Source organism: Hyperolius riggenbachi, chromosome 1 (genome assembly GCF_040937935.1).
Source record: "Hyperolius riggenbachi isolate aHypRig1 chromosome 1, aHypRig1.pri, whole genome shotgun sequence".
Lineage (NCBI taxonomy): Eukaryota > Metazoa > Chordata > Amphibia > Anura > Hyperoliidae > Hyperolius > Hyperolius riggenbachi.
Window position 1 is genome coordinate 271144263 of NC_090646.1, and position 20266 is coordinate 271164528.

The following is a 20266-nucleotide window of genomic DNA, read 5'->3' on the forward strand; positions in this document are numbered from 1 at the left end:
ACACAGCAGTTCGTAGACCGGGGGTGTCAAACTCAATCACGTAAGGGCCGTGGCCAAAATCTATAACATAGCCTAAGTCGTGGGCCAAATTGTTTATAAAGATTTAAATTTTTTGAGCAATTTCAAACGAAGTGATGTAGATACAGTATATAGACCGTGAGGGTCCTGCTCCTCCCCTTCTGCAGATGAGTGCAGTGGAGCAGTTTAATATTTACCTGCTCCAGTACTGCTTTGCATATCCTCTGATCTTCCTGACAGCCACATGCAGCACACCTCTTGTTCCTTAAGGCGCGTACACCGCACTACAGCAGCCAACGACGGGTCCGTCGGCACCTTCCACTGGGCGGGTTTTCAGCAGTCGGGCGGATCGTTCAGGAACAGCCTTACACACGCACTACAGTCTGCTTAAAGTCCGCCCCGCAGGAGGTGCCGACGGACCCGTCGTTTGCTTCTGTAGTACATACACACTACAGAAGCAAACGACGGGTCCGTCGGCACCTCCCGCTGGGCAGGTCACTTGATCAAGAGAAGAAAGTATGGAAGCACTTAGCCTTTGATTGCCAGGAAGAACAGAAGAGATAATGTATCGCTGGAGCAGTCAAACATTACACTGCACTACTGCGGTACTATGTTATGTGGGGTGATGGGGGGGGGGGAGTAGGTGTGTGTGATTTACCAGTTACCAGGGTGGCTTGGATCCAAGGAGGGGGCCACATGCTAGTTTTGCTAGGGGTGGCCCCATAGGTTATTTCTTCTCCCTGGCTCAAACTGACAATGTTTCATTCAGAAGGACTGTCACCGGTGTGCTCCTTTGGGCTGGTAGGCAGTGTGCTGGCTTTCTTTTACTGCTTACAGTGATGGACATTGGAAGCTCTCGAGGGCCACATAAAATGGCAAGGAGAGCCGCATTTCGCCCGCTGGCCTTGTGTTTGACACCTGTGCCGTAGACAGAGGAATCATGGGCAGCATGTCTGACATCTGGGAGGTATCACTCACTGAAACTTATGACTGGGGATGAACCTGGGCCTAACAGAGGCATCTTGCCCAGAAACCAGCAGCAGTTTAAACTCATAGCTGCAGGAACAGTAGATGGATGTGTACAGCATACAGTCAGTTACAGAGCAGGTGTGTGACACATCCACCCTGCAGGTCGTGGGTTGCATACTAGCATTAGGTCAATAAAGCTCTTCACAGGGTAACCACCCTAGAGTTTAAACACTGTATACAAATGATGGAATTCTGAACACAAGAAGACAACACATTTGTTCCAAAGTCATTGCTTCACATACCCATGTGGTCTGTATGTATTCTGGCCGTTAAACAACCTCCCCATGGCAATAAACAAAACTACACTTAAATTGAATTAAATATTGTATTAAAGAGTTAAGATGGGCCACAATAATGATAGCAATACAGTATATATCATATTACCTCCACAATGCAGTGAGTAAGAAGCTATTTATTTACGATAGGAATGTGCAGCAGGCTGCAGAGACAGAAATGGGATTTTTTGAGCCTGATACATAACATTTGCTAATGGCTTTTTACTTCATAGACATAAGAAAATAATGCTGTACCATGCTCAAAAAAAAGTGCACGTTATTAAACACATCTGAGAATTGAGTCACCTGCAAGCAAGTGCAGCACTTCTTGTCTGAGGCGGCAATCTGACCTTATAAGTTTACCCAATTACCACTAGTAGTAGAAGTAATAAAATATCCATTCTGAATGCTAATAGCCCAATGAAAGAAGTTATCTTGTCCCCCAGTGACCTATTAATCCCGTTCTATATCCTGTTTTTGCAAGAAGTCTGATTGAAGTCTTCCTTGATGAAGTCATTTATTGCTGGGTCTGTGATTTATTTTTTCTGTATATTTATACCTTTGTGGGAATTCTGTCAGTGACATCGTTCACCAATAACATCACGGAGGAAACCATTCAGTGTTCAGTAAGATGCCCACAACTGTTAGAAGAATGAAGAAAATGCTCCCCAACACTGGTGGGTCTGTGGCTTTAATTGCCATGTGAGGGAAATTATGGATCCACAAGTCACACTACCATATCTCCCAACTGTCCCACTTTTGAAGGAAAAGTCCCTCTTCAGGAACCCAATCCCTCTGTCCCTCTTTCTTCCTCATTTGTCCCTCTTTCAGGACTGATGTACAGATCTATGTAAATATATGTATTTTATCTACTAAAAATGCGTTTAATTGACTCTAACTTTTATTCCCATCCTTTAAATTGATATTTTTCTTGTTTTTCATGTTAATATGAAGCAAAATGAACCAGGATAGAAAGGACCAGTGTGGTTTAAATTATAAAACAACATATTTTTCTAATGAAATCTGTATGGAATGCATGACTAGGGGTGTACTGGGGGCTTGATTAGGGGTGTGGCAGGGGCATGGCTTCAGTGTCCATCTTTCTTATCTAAAAAAATTGGGAGGTAAGCACTACCCATAAAAGCAGCTATATTTCCTGCTGTGGCTATTAATCCGAGCTTACACATAAAAAAAATAAAAGACTTGACAGATGGTGATTTTAGGGTTCCACCACCACTATCAGCTTGAGACAAGTTGTCTGTCTGTATAGATTCTCTCCTAGTTATGTTTTCACATTTAACGTAAAGCATAAAAGAGTCTAAAAAGAGTCTAAAAGAGTCTAGCTTTCATCATGCTAACCTCTAGTGGCTGGATAGTGTAATGGTTAAGGGCTCTGCCAGGGCCGCCATCAGACATTTTGGGGCCCCTCACACATCATCAGGTCTGAACCCCCCTCCCTGGGTCCACCCACTGGTTGCTGTGCCCACCCACTAGCCACCCCACCCCTGTGTCCGTGCACGAAGTGTGCTGCGGCAAAAAATGTGCATGGCTCTGACACTGAAGAAAGCGGCATGCACAGCGTGGTTTGGCAAAAAACTGGGCGTGGCCATGGCATGTTGTGGGTGGAGCCAAATACTAGCAAAATACAGGTAGGAACTTGGAGATAGGAACTTGTAGGTCCATTCTTATCCTTTATCCGTTCTCTTTTGTCCCCCTCTTTTTTTCCTGTGCCTCTTTTGTCCCCCTCTGACTCACCTTAGTTTGTGCCTCTTTTGTGACCCTCTTTGTGCCCGTCTCATCTCTTTTTTGACTGTGCCTCTTTTATCCCCCTGTGTTACCTCTTGTCCCCTTCTGCCTCAGCTCGTCCCCCTGCCATAGCCAAGTGTAGCTGCCTGCAGTATAGGTATCTAGGCTTAGGTGGTGCCCCATTATAGGTAGCCTGCTGTAGATACCCCCAGTATAGGTAGCCTGACATAGCTGGTGCCCCAGTATAGGTCAGCAAGATACAGGTGCCCCCAGTACAGGTATTCAATTATTGGTGGTGCCGCGGTATAGGTAGCCTGGTATGGGTGGTGCACCAGTATAGGTTAGCTAGGTTTAGGTGCCGCAAGTATAGGTAGCAAGCTATAGGCGCCCCAGCATAAGTAGCCAAATATAGGTGGCGCTCCAGGAGAGGTAGTCAGGTACAGGAGGTTCCCCAGTATAGGTAGCCAAGTATAGGTGGTGCACCAGTATAGGTAGCCAGGTATAGGTGGTGCCCCAGTATAGGTAGCCTGTAGCCAGATATAGGTGGTGCCGCAGTATAGAAAGTCTGCTGTAGCAGGCTCACTCATCTGCTCTCCACGTTCTAGCGCTGATGTCACTCTTCTCTTAGTGCTGGAATGCGGTGTGCTGGTTAGTGAGCCACAGGCCCGCAGCCAGAACATGCAGCCCTTCCAGCACTTTGGGAGGGCCCAGGGCCCCCAGAAGCCCTGGGCCCCTCACTGCAGTGTCAGTTGTCCCCCCCTGATGGCTGCCCTGGGCTCTGCCTCTGACACAGGCGAACCTGGGTTCAAATCTCGGCTCTTCCTGTTCAGTAAGCCAGCACCTATTCAGTAGGAGACCTTAGGCAAGTCTCCCTAACACTGCTACTGCCTATAGAGCGCATCCTAGTGTCAGCAACCCTGGGGCTTTTAGTCTGCCAGGAGAAAAGCACAATATAAATGTTATTTGTCTTGTCTTGTGTCTCTTGCAGCTTTGATTTTTTTTTTAAATTACAATGGACAGCTCTATTCCATTTTTTGACACTCCCGCGTGTATGGTTCCTAAATCTAGATTAGTGTAAACATTAGAAGGCCCTTAAATCCTGCCAGCCGGCTGTGCTTTGTAACTTAGATAACACTGGAATGTGCTTTATTGGAATGTTTGCAATACATCTGATAACTGTGCTTACAGAACAAACTCTTCTCATAGAGGTATTGCTTTCTGTCTACAGGACTCTCCTTCAGATTTGAGTGGAGTCAAACATTTGCAGGTAAGTACATATATTAAAATATAACTTACGTTCACCTCCAGCAGAGTCTTTGTTTTTTTATACAGCTGTTAAAAATTAAAAAAAATATTTTCAATTTTTAAATCCAAGTTCTGGGATTTTAGTTTCTTTTACGTTTATTGTTGCCTTGTGCTGCCACCATAAAGGAAGTGATTAAATATGTCTTAAAGTGTACCTGAGGTGACATGTGACTTGATAAGATACTCATGTGTAAGCACAGTGCCAAGCATGTAAATAACTAGGCTGCATTATTTTTTTCTTTCTGCCTGAAAGAGTGAAACATTCAGATATTCTAGTTGGACTATAATGTAACCCTCACTGATAAGGAATTACAACCATAAAATGTTCCTTGTAGAGAATAGCTTCTGAGTGCAGAGTATTAATATATTCAAATTCAATAGTTCATATATTTTAGCTCTGGGACACTGAAAGACTGTGTAAAAGACTTTGTTATTAAAAATCTACTTTTTCAGTATTTAAACCGAAAATAAAACTGTAGGATATGTAAAAAAATATTTTAGCAAACAGGAGAATAGATATAGTTCTTCATGTCATCAGTTTATCTTCTCCTCAGGTTTACTTTAACTCCTTGCCGTTCGCTCCACACCAATTGGCGTTAAAGGCGGCAGCCCCAGAACCGCCTATTCAATTGGCATGAAGTCCTGGGGCGAGGTTTTGCAGGAGATCGGGCACGCCGATGCCTGTGCATCTCAGATTGAATGACGGAGTGGAGCTCCATCATCAGTCTCTCAGCGACGATCGACGCCAGGAGACTGTTAGATGGCGAAACCACCGTCTATTTACAATGTACAGTGCTGTAATCTAAGGCAGCGCTGTACTGGATACAGCCATGACACCCGGCTCTCCCCTTGGAGGCACAGAGAGTGATTGGCTCTCATAGGCTGATGTCAATGAGAGCCGATCACTGGGATTGGCTGGCTGGCGGGGGGAGGGAGGAAATAAAAAATAAAATAAAGTAATATTTATTACAAAAAAACCCCGCAAAGAAATAAAGAAAAAAATAAACAAACATCCCAGCAGGGATCAGAGCCCACCAACAGAAAGCTCTGTTGGTGGGCAGAAAAGGGCTGAGTTGTACGGCCCTGCAGCGAGTCCTTAAACCTGCAGTGGCCTAAATTGTAAAAAATAGCCTGGTCACTAGGGGGTTTAAGCCTACAGTCCTGAAGGGGTTAAGATGAGTACATATGCTCGATTACTATTGCCTACAGGGATCGAGACTCAAACCCTCAACCAACATTTCAGAGCTAAGTGGTAGATTCCCACCAGAAAAGTTTAGCTTACAGTGTTTTAAAGGCTTAAAGTCAAGCTCTAAAAACAAAACTCTCTAGGGGGTACTTACCTTGGGAGGGGGAAGCCTCTGGATCATTGAAGAGGCTTCCCTGTCCTCCTCCATCCTCTTGATCCTCTTAGGATCCAGAGACTTCCCCCTTCTGAGTTGAGTACCCCATTAGGGCACCTTTTTGTTACGGGTACACTTTAAAGGTCCGTACGCACATTTTACAAAAATCTTCCCCTATCAAACAACCAACAACGCAGCAGTAACTTTACAGGTGACCAAAACTAATGAGAAATCTTTCCGACAACGTTTTCTGCACATGAATATTATACAGTATACCTCCAACTCACCTCTAATTTAAAAACTGTGTGCACAAGTGGGAGCATTCTGTAGAACAATGTCTTTTAAACAACATTGTACACACGTGGCTGACTTCACAATATCTGCCCAACAATCATCTGATGTGATCCTTTGCCTGTTGTTTGGTTAAATGTTTTCACACGATTATTATCCGATATGGTGAAATCTGTCAGTTGTTCCAAATGACTTTTGTTGAACATGTGTACAAGGCTTTAGAGTGACAAAGAAAATAACAAATACAATCCTTTTTGTAGAGAGGGTAAAAGTTAGAATTCTGATTTCTGTAGTTATCCCTCATTTCCTGTCTTCAGTTCTCACATTCCCAGCATAAGAGCAGCAAAGTGCATAGCTTTATAGTGTATAACACTCTCACCTTGCAGCAGTGGGGTCCCTAGTTTAGGGCACAATCTGCATGAGGTTTGTATATACTCTATATGCTTTGGTTTACTCTGAGCACTCTAGCACTCATTAATACCCCCCCATGCAACAAATTTAATTACAATGGCCTCAATTCACTAAGCTTATCTCCTGTCTTTAAGTCTTTAAAGGGGAACTTCAGCCTAAACAAACATACTGTCATTAAGTTACATTAGTTATGTGAATTAGAATAGATAGGTAATATAATCTCTTACCCACCATGTTTTAAAAGAACAGGCAAATGTTTGTGATTCATGGGGGCTGCCATCTTTGTCATGGGGGCAGCCATCTTTTTGGTTGAAAGGAGGTGACAAGGAGCAGGAAACACAGTTCCAACTGTCCTGTGTCCTGATACCCCCTCCCAGCTGCACACACTAGGCTTCAAATCTCAAATTCAAAATGTAAAAAAAATAAAATAAAAAATAATCGCACCAAAACAGCAGAATGAGAACAACAACATCAGACATCCCATCATGCTTTGCACAGCATAAGGGGAAAACTACCCGGGCAGTTTTCTTCTGTGCAGCCAAAAATGAGGCTTTTATAAGAGAAACAAAGTTCTGATGCTTTGAAACTGTTAAAGAAAGACCAGGCCTTTTCAATGCTGCTGAGTCAATTTTTAGTCTGGAGGTTCACTTTAATAACATTTCTAGAGTTGTTACCATGGTGATAAGGCATGTAGTATTCAGGAAACATTTTACCTCAGGCAAACCTAAAGTTAACTCTTCTGTCTTTAAGTTAACTCTCCAATCTTTAAAATAACTCCAGAGTTAAAGACAGGCTGTTAATTAACTGCGTGTGAAAATAACTACATAGGAGGTAACTTAACAACAGAGAAGGTAAATTAACTACAGAGGAGGTAACTTAAGGAATGAAGAGATAAGATAACTCTCTCCTGTGTGGAGGTAAGTTTTCTCTTGCCTTATTATCTCCAGCATGATCTTAGTGAATTGAGCCCAATGTCCCCAGACAAAAATTGCAGCAAGCATGTTCCTCACCCCCTAAGTGTAGCTATTATGCCCACCATAAGAACTGCAACCATCATATCCTTCATATAATAAGTGTAGCCATTATGCATTCCCATATAACAAGTGCAGTAATCATGCTATCCCATAACTATATATAACCTCTATCTTTATTCCCCATACAAAAAGGGTTGTCATAACTTTTCCTATTCCATAACCAGTGCAGTTATCATGCTGCCCCCCAAAACACATATGGTCATCATATCCCACATATAACAAATGTAGCCATAATGCCCTGTCCTATAATATTTGCGTCCATCATGCCTTTTTATATAACAAGTGTACCAGTAACACCCAGCAGCATTTTGGTCTGGTGAACTGCACTCTTGCCTTGGAGCGCTAGGTCCTTGGTTCAAATGAACCCCACAACATTATCTGCATGGAGTTTGTATGAACGGCATATGCACAGGATGTGCTTAGAGTTGTGTTTAATATCCACTTTCAAGACACACTTGAAGTAAAAAAAACATTAACAAACAAAGCACTCTGGGGGTAGGGCAAAACGAACACGGTAAATCCAGCGCTGGACACTTAGGCGCAGCAGCGCAGGAGACTTGGGCGCAGCCGGCGCCACCATAGGCCGTAATAGGAACTACGGCTATCGCAGGCACAGGGAGTAACTTCAGCGCCGTCAGAAGACGGATCTGAAGTTGCTTTTAAAACAATAATTCGGCTTCCAGCAATTGCTGGAAGCCAAATTATTTCATTCCCCCACTATCCATGTCGGCTTCAGGGGGAATAGTAATTAACACGGCCCGGAGTTGTGCGGCAGCAGGATCAGCCATATACTGGCTGTGTCCTGCGCCCAAGTCTCCGGCGCCGTTCTCTCTCGTACGCGGGCAAAAACATTCTAAAAAAGAGATCAAGATCTAAACCAAAAAATGAGCATTTGAAAATAGTGCAATAACACAGAGGTGCCAAGCGTATTTTGGACTGTGTATTACTCCAGTTGTTTATTGCCTGAGGAAGCGGGATTTTGCCCGTGAAACGCGTTGCAACTTGTCTTTGGAGTATATAAATAAATTATTTATTACTTGAATCGACAGTACCTGTGTCTGTTTTGGGTTGGCTGGTCCACCACCGCATCCCGAACGGTTTAAACGTTTTAGTGACTTTTATCCTACTGGCGCCTCTGTACAGCTCTACACAAATGTGAATTATTGCAAGCAATAAAAGAAAAAAAGTTCACTGCCTTCCCTTCCAGGGGAGCACGCCGGTGATAGTGTTTCTGATTGAAACATTGTCAGTTTAAAGGGACACTTAAGTCAAACAAAAAAAATGAGTTTTACTCACCTAGGGCTTCCAATAGCCCCCTGCAGCTGTCCGGTGCCCTCGCCATCTCCCTCCGATCCTCCTGGCCCCGCCAGCAGCCACTTCCTGTTTCGGTGACAGGAGCTGACAGGCTGGGGACGAGAGTGATTCTTCGCGTTCCCAGACACATTAGCACCCTCTATGCTGCTATATGGTATATGATATATGCTATAGCAGCATAGATGGCGCTATTGTGGCCAGGAACGCGAAGAATCACTCGCGTCCCCAGCCTGTCAGCTCCTGTCACCGAAACAGGAAGTGGCTGCCGGCGGGGCCAGGAGGATCGGAGGGAGATGGTGAGGGCACCGGACAGCTGCAGCGGGATATTGGAAGCCCCAGGTGAGTAAAACTCATTTTTTTTGTTTGACTTAAGTGTCCCTTTAAGTCGGGGTGCAGCAATAACCCACAAAATACCACCCACCCTTGAGGTCCTCTCCTGGGATCCAAACCTCTCAACCCCCATGTGGTTTGTATACACACCTTCCATGCAACACCATCTCCCACACATAGCAGAATAGTGCAATGGAGCAGTGTACTATTTATCTGCTCTAGTGATGCATTGGCTATCATTCATAAAGGAGCTGTCGGTAAGGGGAATCAATGCGGGAAAACACCGCTGCCTGTATTTTAGACTTCTGGGTGGGCATTCATAAAAATATATCCATGTGCGGTAGCAGTGCGGAGATTCCCCGAACTAAGCTGGCGGTAGGCAGGCGGTAAGCTTGCAGAGACACGGAAGCAGCCGAGTTGATACTTTTCTCCGTGTTCCGCTCTGCTGCAGCTGCATGGGAGGTCTGTGTGTCTCCATTCACTTACATTGCTATCGCCACATCAGAGTGAGCGGTACTTCCCAACCTCACACCGCTTGCGGTGATCTTCATGAATTAACATTTTGCTACATTAGTTCCGATAATCACCGCACAAGGCGGATATTTATCACTCTGCTCGGTAGTGTCATTTTTTCATGCGGAAAGAGCCTTAATGAATGCTGACTTTGCCGAGTGTTCGGTAAAGTCAAATGTTTTAAGCATTTCCGCATGCGGAAATGCTTTATGAATGATAGCCATTGTGTCTCTCCTGTTCTTCCTGTAAGTCACATGCTCTATGCTGCATACCTCCATTTCTAGATCACGTGACATGCCTCAGGAGGTAAAGTATGCAGCATAGAGCGGGACTGTCAGGAAAATCGGAGGAGACCTGAATCAGCGCTGGAGCAGGTAAATATTAAACTGCTCCACTGCACTACTCTGCAGAAGGGTGATGAGTGGCCCCCACGATCACTATAGTTACACCACTTTGTTTGAGACTGTTCAAAAAATGTTAAATCCTGATAAAACATTTGGCCTACAACTTAGACTATGTTTTAGATTTGGGCCCCTTATATGATTGAGTTGGACACCGTTCCGTTAGAGCATTCAAAAAACACAAGCACAACAAATAATGTTGATATAAAGTATATTAGGGACAAGAAAAGGAGGGAGCAACTAAATCTACTAATTACCCACTTGCCACTGATTCATAGAATGTGGGGTTGCCTCAATCCCTGCATTGGTCATATGGAATAAAAAACACTGTATAGTTTTTCTGTGTGTAGGTGTCTCTTGAATAATATGTGGAGGAGTGTGTAAGAGAAGAAATGCAGATACCGCAGCAAAGTGGCATTATCATAAGGAGGGTTAAAAAAAAAAGTATATATCTCTGACTCACAGGGACATTAAATATATGCAGCCTTTCACTTGATCAACACTGCTGTTGGAAATTGGTAGAACAATTGAATCCCTGTATAATAAGTCATATGACTCTTGCTCTGATAAATGAGAGGGGATGGAATGAGGCCCATGTTGAATTTAATACTGTTCTGTTTTTTATCTGAGCCCATTTTAAGATAATTATGTGCAGAAGGTTTTTCTCCTTTATTTAACAAGTTTTCGGCTCGCCTCTTGACAGCCACAAAGTGTTTCAGGCAGCCAGGGAAGGAGAGTTAATTAACATTTAGTTAAATAGCATAGAGCAAATGGGACCATTAGAAACACCAAAGTACACAAGCTCATTATATGCCTAATAGAGGTGTTATTTTAATGCTGAGCACAAATCAGTTTTCTTGGAATGTGTATGATTATAAGAAAATGCATGCTATATGACATATGGAAATGGATAACTTTTCATACCTTCTACTAAGGGATAAAGAAAGCATAGCTCTGAGGGAGAGAGGTGTAAAGCTCACCAGTCATTAGAGAGCTAGGGCCATATTGATCTGTTCTAAAACTGCTAGTTTATTCATGTACTATAGATTTACTTCGCTATAATACTTTCAAAATCACTCAGTGGGAACAAGTATACTGGTCAGGTGACTAAGGCTCACACTGGCAATTAAAAACAGTTCAGTCACAGATCATAACTGAACGGATCGTAACGAATGCGAAACTCCAGCACTTCAGGGAGAGAGTGATATCCACTATGTGTTCGCTTTTTGTTTTGAAGTTCACATTGGAAGTGTCTTTGTGTGTTTTCCTTATGTTTGTTATTTTGTGTTTTTGCAGTGCGTGAGGGGAAACAAGTTTTTACATGTTAGCTGAGAAAATAGCCGAAAAAATGCACAATCCATGTTTTGATCTGCGTTTTCTCTGCTTTATTATTCCTTTTAAGCTTGGTTCCCACATGTTGCAAAAATATACCCATTGGGTATATTTTTGTAAGCTCTGCTCAGCACAGGACATGGATCCTAATGTTAAAAATAGGGTCCACTTCAACTTGATAAAATAAAGCGGTACAGTTTACCACAACACAGAGTCTGATCTTGCCACATTTTTCCAGAATGGCCGGGTGAACATATGCAATGAATATCTATGAAAATGATCAGCATCAGTTCTCACTAGGCTGGACGCCGTGTGAGCTTTGTCTGCTTCGATCGCCAACATCATGCAAATAGTCATGTGTTCCCCAGTTCCTCTGCTGCTGACACCTCCGCTCGGCCCTGGGAAACAGATGGGGATCCCCAATGGGTTGCAAAAAAATGGGAATCCTCAGCAACAAGGAGTATTCTCATTGGTCCGTGGTAGACCAATGAAAATTCTCAATGTTGCTAGGGAGAATTGGTCTATAGTATTCCTGTGGAGCGCCTCATGCTCCTGCCGGCCTCTGGTCTGTTTACCGGTTTTGGGAGGGACCAAGCAGAAAAGTCAGCAGCTGCAGAACTGGGGGACACATGAGTATCAGCAATTGAAGCGGACGCACGAGTGCAGTGGATGCAAAACACACGAGCAGGAGTGCAATGGAGCAAAGAGCATCTGCATATGGTCTTGCTTTGCATCTGCAGCAAGTTGGAACCGAGCCAAAACACAAGCATATTGAGGGATTATGTGACAGCAGCATACACATGGTAGCTCTCATGAAAGGTATACTATTGTATCTTGCAAACCTTACTTTTTTTTGTTGAGTAGGACTGTGAGTCATGCCTCAACTTTTCCCTCCCTCTTAACTAACCCAAGCTGTGAATGATGACATGTTTTGCAATGTGGAGTCCTTAGGATGTTCTGCATCATTGGAGGGGCAGAATTTTATAACTTCAGTTTTACATGAATGCTGTTTGTTCTGTATCTTCCACACCTTATGACTGCACATCGAGTGAACTTAACCTATTTTGGTTCCTGGACGTAGAAACTACGTCCAGGAACCATGCTCGCTCCTGCGGCCGATCGCGCGCGTGCACGCGCACTCCCGGCCGCGAATTCGGTAGCCACGGAATCAATGTATCGGGCTATGGTGCCCGATCACTGATTCCTCTCCCCCGCTGAAAAAGCGACAGCTTCTCTCGGAAGCTTCTCTTTTTCTGGCCGTTCCATCCCCGATGCGTCACTCTAAGCGTGTGTTACGCTTAGAGTGACGTCATGTAAAGAAAATCATGGCCGCCATCTTGTGGTAAAAAGTAAAACTACAGCAAAAAGTAAAAAAAACTAAAATCAACACACATTTACATTAAAAAACTTTGGTTTACATCCCACCCTCCCAAAAATACCCAAATAAAATGTTTAATATAAAAAAAACAAAAACATTACAATAAAAAAAAAAACCATGTAAATATTTACCTAAGGGTCTAAACTTTTTAAATATCAATGTAAAGATGAAATATTTCTATAATTTTTTTATTTTAAACTTGTAAATAGTGATAGATGCAAAACGGCAAAAATGCACCTTTATTTCCAAATAAAATATTGTCGCCATACATTGTGATAGGGACATAATTTTAATGGTGTAATAACCGGGACATATGGGCAAATACAATACGTGAGTTTTAATTATGGAGGCATGTATTATTTTAAAACTATAATGGCTGAAAACTGAGAAATAATGAATTTTTTCTGTTTTTTCTTATTCTTCCTGTTAAAATGCATTTACAGTAAAGTGGCTCTTAGCAAAATGTACCCCCCAAAGAAAGCCTAATTGGTGGCGGAAAAAACAAGATATAGATCAGTTCATTGTGATTAGTAGTGACAAAGTTATAGGCTAATCAATGGGAGGTGAACATTGCTCAAGTGAAAACGACGGAACGCGAATGGGTTAAACCATCTAAGTCAAGACTACATTGTGTACATCCACTGTGCTGTCTATATTAGTATATTGACTTGGTTTGTGAAACAGATCATTAGGTGCAAGAGTTATTGCCACCTTTCAGTGAAGGAATTACGACTTAGAAGTGTATGTACAATAAATGACCTGAACTTTGAGTATAGCTGTTAGACGATAGTTGGATACAATAAGCTGTTCAGTCTGCAGGCTGCCATGGAGCGTTTAGAAGCTGATAAAATGATGTCAAGCTTCTTGATGTATAGACATCCCTGTCTTACTGTTTCCCAAGAAAGGATTTATATATTTCCTACTTGAATTTACTTGTGTTTACTGTATCTAGTCTAAGCATCTTGCTGTAGTTTTATACACATCAAGTGCCACCAGCTGTCATATGCGCACAGTGAAGAAATACAAGACATAAATCTGAAATATTCAGAGCATGCACATGGAATGCTGTGCTTAATTCTTAAAGTAATTAGAGCGTATTTTTCCTCCATACCATTTGTATAACACTTTGAATGAAAGCCACATGCAAGATGGATGATTTGTAATATGTATAGCATCAAAGGCCATAAGGATTTGCTCCTCCTGTGACATTTGTATCACTGCCTGTTGTATTCCTGCCATTGTGCTATAGAAGTAAACTGAATTATCTTCTTCCGTGTTTGTAAAATCTAACATATGTTGACTTTTGTGTCCTTTAAAATGTCAGTTTCTGTAAGCTTGAAATTGTCTTGTTCTTCAAAGTGGTCAATACTGCATAACAGAAAACAAGACAGCTGTATACAGAATGACTTATCCTTCTGTTTCCTCTTTCTATTCCTATTCTCTATGCAGAATGGGGAGAAGTGGAAAGAAGGCCCGTGCACTGAGTGTGTGTGTCAGAATGGACATGTGACCTGTTTTTCTCCATCTTGTCCTACATGCCCTGTTGGAACTCTAACAATGAATATTGATGACAAGTGCTGTCCAGTATGCAAACCAGGTATGTTTTGTTTTGATCTGTGTGTTTCTATTTAAAATGTACTAAGTGCTGATTGATGAGGATATTTTTAAATGACTAACCATAATACTTAGGCACTACTCTCACTGCATGCTATCTGATCCATTTTCTGGATTGCTTATCACTAGGAAATAGCAATGGCATGTGCTTTTTCATAGAAAGCCCTTATTGCTTCTCACACTTATGGTTTGTGGTGCAAATAGCAAGGTATGCTGCTTTTTTGGTGGGATTGTGTTTTGGTCTCATTCAGTGCAATTAAATGGGACTTTGAGTACACAAATGGCATAGCAAGCAAAAAGGAGATTTTTTGTTGTTGTTTTTATTGTGGAATTGATGATTTGCAGTGGGAATTGGTCTTTATTAGCCACTGGGTTACTGTAATAGAAGCTGTGTTAGGATTATCTTTACTGAAAGAAAGGGAAATTCTAGTCATATTGGATTAAAGTAGATGGTCAGTTGGATGGCAGTTGCCTTGGGAAAGGAACCTTTTCCACCAGAGCTAAGTTAGCATTGATTCTGGGCTTTTAAGCCCTACTAGCTTATATGTATACACCTAAACATATCTTATTGATGTAGCATATAAATACTTGGTCATTGGCACATTGCCGGACTGCAGAGGACAGTTTGAAGCAGCCTACAGCAAAGCCACAACTCCTTTCAGATGTGGCTTTCATACAGTTAACATTTTACACAACAGAATACTACTAATATTATCCTTTGTATGTATCCTGTGATTTTAAACCCAACATCTTTTGTAAAATGCATGGGTTGACATTAGATGTATTATTAATTCACCCTGTGTACACTTACATTTACCTGTCAGAGGGATAGAGTAGTAATACTGGATTGGTGGAATGAAAGCAAGCACTTGGAGTTGGCTTGTTTGCCATTCTTTAATCTCGCTGAACACACTTGGTTCTTCTGAGCAGAGCTCTCTGTACAAATATTTGGCACACCACCAGTCTCTGTAGATTTTTGCAGTGAGCTTGGCTTTTCAGTTCAGTGCAGTTAAAACAATGAAATGCCAATTTTATTTCCATTTGTCAGTATTGTGGATGCCTTACATGGTTTCTGAGACCCACCATAAAAGTCACACCTCTAATAGGCACCTGAAGCTAGTTTCCATTCAAAATGTTGGCCCATCATTGGTCACTTTCTCAACCTTAACATCATTCTTAGTCCATGTACCCTTTTGTTAAATGTGAGTAGTGTTGCCATTGCAGTGACCCTGTCCATGTAGCCGGGGGAGAGCCCACTAAAATGACATCTGAGGTGAAAATAAATTGATGAGATAAACGATTGAATCTATCCTCCTTTTCCTAAAAATGACTTTTTTTTAGGTATCCCATGGTTTTATTTTATATTTAAATCTTTATGTTTTTTATGTACTGTTTCAGTGCCTTTGCTTAATGACTCCTTCATTGAAATATGTCAGAGCTCAAGTCTATGAACTATTGAACATTTTTATCTCTTTCCTGCTCTCAGAAGCCATTTACTGGCAGGAACGTGTCTTATGGCTGTAATTCCTTATCAGTGAGAGATACACTAGAGTCTGATCCGGTCCCGACCCGGACACTTGCATACCGGATTTTTCACTCTTTCAGGCAGAGAAGGAAGAAAAGCAACACAGTATAGTTATTTGTGTGCTTGGCACTGTACATACACGTGTCTATCTCATCATGTCACATGTCACCTCGGTTGTCCTTTAACCATACCTCCCTATGAAAGATTGATAGACTGTCAGTCTCTAGAAGTCATGATTTCAGCCTCTCTGCAGCAGAGGATCTTTACAGATGCCTGGACATTTGCAAAGAGGAGATAGATAACCTGTAAATGGGAGTTGCACTCAATGGCCTCGATTCATAAAGCATTCCCGCATGCGGGAATGCTGAAAACGGCACACTTTACCGACCACACAGCAGAATCTTTATTCATAAAGGCTTTTTCCGCATGAAAAGCCGACTTTCGCGAGCAGAGTGATAAATCACCGCCTTGCGCGGTGATCATCATACCAAAAGTAACAAATGTCAATTCATAAAGATTAGAGGTAGCGGTATGCGGACGGGTATTACCGCTACCTCTGATGTGGCGAGAAGCGTGCGGAATACATTGCAGTGAATGGGACAGACCTCCCAAGCAGCTGCAGAGAGAACACCGCACGGAGGGATTCCGCCTGCTTCTCCTGTTTCCGCATGTCTCCCGACAGCCTAACGCCTGCCTACAGCGGAATATCTCCGCACTCCTATCACAACTAGCAAAATTTTTATGAATTACCACCCTGAAGGCGGAAATACCGACAGCGGTGTTTCCCCGCTCGCCGTTACCTTCCCGACAGCACTTTTATGAATCGAGGCCAATGTGTGGAGGTGGACTATTACCATAGTTGGGCACTGACATGGCTATGTATACATAAAATGGAAGGACAACTCCCTCAGTGTGTGATTCCACACATAGCAATGATGTCTGCCCACCCTCCCCAGCAGATGGCACATTTTCCTTTAGCACTGGAGGTCATGTGATCAGTTTCAAGCTGAATTGTGAGAAAATGTCTGCCAGGGGGACAGATATTTCATTCACTTTTTCTCCTGAGTTTTCACCTAGGAGATCATTTTTCAACTTTGATTTAAAAGAACCTCTTAGCACTTTTCAATAGAAAAAGTACCAAAAAGTAGGTGAAAAAGTACTGTCAAAATTATTTTGATCATTTGTTTGCTTGTTGGTAGTTTAAAAGGCATTTTATTTACAAGTTGTGAAAATATCATATAGCAGAAAACTCAGGTGAAAAAGTGAATTGCATATGGACCCTGGTTATTTGAAAGGTGTTTTTGGTTATTTGAAAGGTGTTTTTGGTAATGGAGGATTAGGGCTTTAAAGAGAGACTGAAGCGAGAATAAATCTCGCTTCAGACCTCAGAGTTAGCAGGGGCATGTGTGCCCCTGCTAAAACGCCGCTATAGCGCGGCTTAACGGGGGTCCCTTCACCCCCAAATCTCCCTCCGTAATGCGGTGGAGCGCTTCCTGGTTGGGGCAGGGCTAACCGCCGCAGCCCTGCCCCACGCGCGTCTGTCAGCGCGTATCTCCGCCTCTCCCCCGCCCCTCTCAGTCTTCCTTCACTGAGAGGGGCGGGGGAGAGGCGGCGATGCGCCGCTGACAGACGTGACTGGAGGCAGGGCTGCAGCCGTTAGCCCTGCCTCCAGGAGCGACCAAATGCACGACCAAGTCGTGCTGGGGTGGGTTTGGGGGTGAAGGGACCCCCTTTGTGCGGCACGATAGCGGCGGTTTAGCAAGGGCACACGTGCCCCTGCTAACTTTGAGCTCTGAAGCGAGATTTATTCTCGCTTCAGAGTCTCTTTAAGTACATTTTCAAGATTCTTTGGCGTATGTTTACAAAAGAACTGTAAAATTATAGTAACTTATGCAGACAGCACACTTTAAGTTTATAGGGTTTCACACAATATACATAGCAAGTGACTGAAATTGTGTAACTCACATTATCCATACAACACTTATAAAAACCAAGAGGTACACTAATGCTGATTTTAAACCACCTACAGGTCGTCTGTCTTCACTGAAGCACAATATCAGATGGATTCCTGTAAGGCTTGGTGGTGTATTCTCCACAGTCAGCATGCAACGCATGAGCTGACGTGAAGGAGGTACACACACTAGCACAAGGAAACAGGCTATCCCTAGTATAGTGGAGGGGAGGACTGACTCCAATAGGAGATTGTGGCGCACAGAGCCGGTGCAGATCCGACAGCCACAAACAATACTTTCGCTATAACGTCTCAGCGCAAAGTAGCGCTGAGCGCATAAACCAGAACTGAGGAGATCAGGACAGGTAGACAGAATGAACGCTTGCTAGCTAGCCGCTACTTAGTGACAGCAAGTGTCCACATCAAGACAGACTGGAATGAGGCAGCCAATGCGTTTGCAGCGATGGCGTGCCTCACAAAGACAGGACAGGATAGTCAGGAAATAGCAGGATCAAGATAGATGAACGTAACACAGACAAAAATACAATAAGTATGTTTTCCAAGCGTATTACAATTACAGCTATCAATGAAACTATTTGTAACGTCTGACTAACATATGTATATATCGGCAATGAACCGATATATGACATAAGCAGGAACACTGACTAGGACTGGAGTAATACAGGGAACAGGACTCAGAAGGATTCGCTATCTCTTCGCAGAGATGAACGCAATCCACAAACGGTAACAGAACAGGATTCAGAAGGATTCGTTATCTCTTCGCAGAGATGAACGCAATCCACAAACAGTAACAGAACAGGATTCAGAAGGATTCGTTATCTCTTTGCAGAGATGAACACAATCCACAAACAGAACCAGGAGCAGGGTAACTAACTCAGCACGGGTGATCACGATACGTGCAACCTACCAAAACGTGCTGGAAAGCTGACTAACTGCACACAGGATATAAACAGTTCGTGTACGTATACATCAGCGACACTGATGTATCAACGTAACACGAATACAAGGAAAATAATAAACGTGCTGGTATGCATATATATTGGCAATGAACCAATATATGATGCAAAGACCAGCAAAGTATCTTTAGAACAAGAAACACGATCGGGGGCTGAAGCAACAGCAAGACAGGCTTAAACTGAAGCTATGGTAACCCGAGGAGTCCTGCAGGAAGCAGATCTTTATACTGAGGTCATCCAATGGGAGCAGACATGCAGATTCCCACACAGGTGAATGATAATCAGTCACAAGCTGACAGCAGGGAAAGGCAGACAAAGCTATGCAGCTTGCATGGAAAGAGATCAGAACTGCCTGAGCTGCAGCACTACTACTTCCAGCAATACCTGCTGCAGCAGCGATCATGACAATTCCTGAGCGTAGCCCCACCCACTTGCAGAAAATGGCTTCAGAGCATTCTTTCTTTATGTGAAATAGGGAAAGGCAGAGTCCTTTCTGTGCAAGCGGGCGGAGCTACTCTGGTACAGGGCTTACAAAGATGATGTGCAAGGTAGTTATAACATAGCAACATTAGTTATGCTCATCGTTGTTTTTTTTGTTTTTTTTAGCAACAGCAGAAGTACACTGTAATGTGCAATGTCTGCACAAGTTAAGTTTACTTACTATTCTTTTTTTACAGCCGGTTTCACAATTGCAAAAATCGTTCAAAAAAAATTCCCTATGTTGCAAATGTGTGACTTGATTTACAGTACTTTTATTTTGCTATTGGGTTATTGACACGGACTGAACTGTATTTCCTATTGAATTAGTTTAGTGATTGCGCTCACATCTGCCTGTCACCTTCTACTATATACAAAATGCCCCAAATACTTATCTTCTAACTCTCACAATTCACTTCAACATTTTCATTAATTTAAAGTGGACATGTGCTTAATGAAAAGATAGGAAAGTGATCCTCTGGTACTGCAAGGGGCTGGGAGAGTACAGCTAACATCACCTGTACCCACCACTCCCACTATGTATTCACAATCTGCTATGTAAATATCATTGTTCTAAAAAGAATATGATAAACAATATGAAAATACAGAATATACATATGAGGACAAAGCTAGTTTTCCATGACAGGTTAAGTGAACATTCCTTTCCAATACCTCTCTTTCTCATTTCCAGATAAATGTAATGCTGAGTGTTTGACCTGCTCTCACTCCACTGACCACTGTGACACATGCCGTGATGAGACTCGTCTGCTGCAGATGGGACGCTGCGTGTACAGCTGTGACCCTGGATTTTATCAGGATGGCAGGACATGCCTGGGTAATGCCCTCTGTGAGAGCTCCTTACAGAATGCATCTTCTTTATATTCTACACTAAAGAGCGGCAACAATTATGCTAAAACAAACTCCCTGGTACTTTCAGAAAAGGCCCAGGAAAGTAATTGGTTGTTTGCTTAGGTTATTCAGAGTTGGAGATCATGGCATAACGTA

General features: G+C 42.8%; 1 protein-coding gene across 2 annotated transcripts in view; it reads left to right on the plus strand.

Annotated features, from left to right (window-relative positions):
• Positions 1-20266, plus strand: part of FRAS1 (Fraser extracellular matrix complex subunit 1) — a 730981-nt gene that overhangs the window by 332733 nt on the left and 377982 nt on the right. For both annotated transcript variants that reach the window (XM_068233564.1, XM_068233565.1), the window contains 3 exons: positions 4297-4335; positions 14167-14314; positions 19953-20096. In XM_068233564.1, the coding sequence (XP_068089665.1) occupies positions 4297-4335; positions 14167-14314; positions 19953-20096 (331 nt within the window). The remainder of the gene's footprint in view (positions 1-4296; positions 4336-14166; positions 14315-19952; positions 20097-20266) is intronic.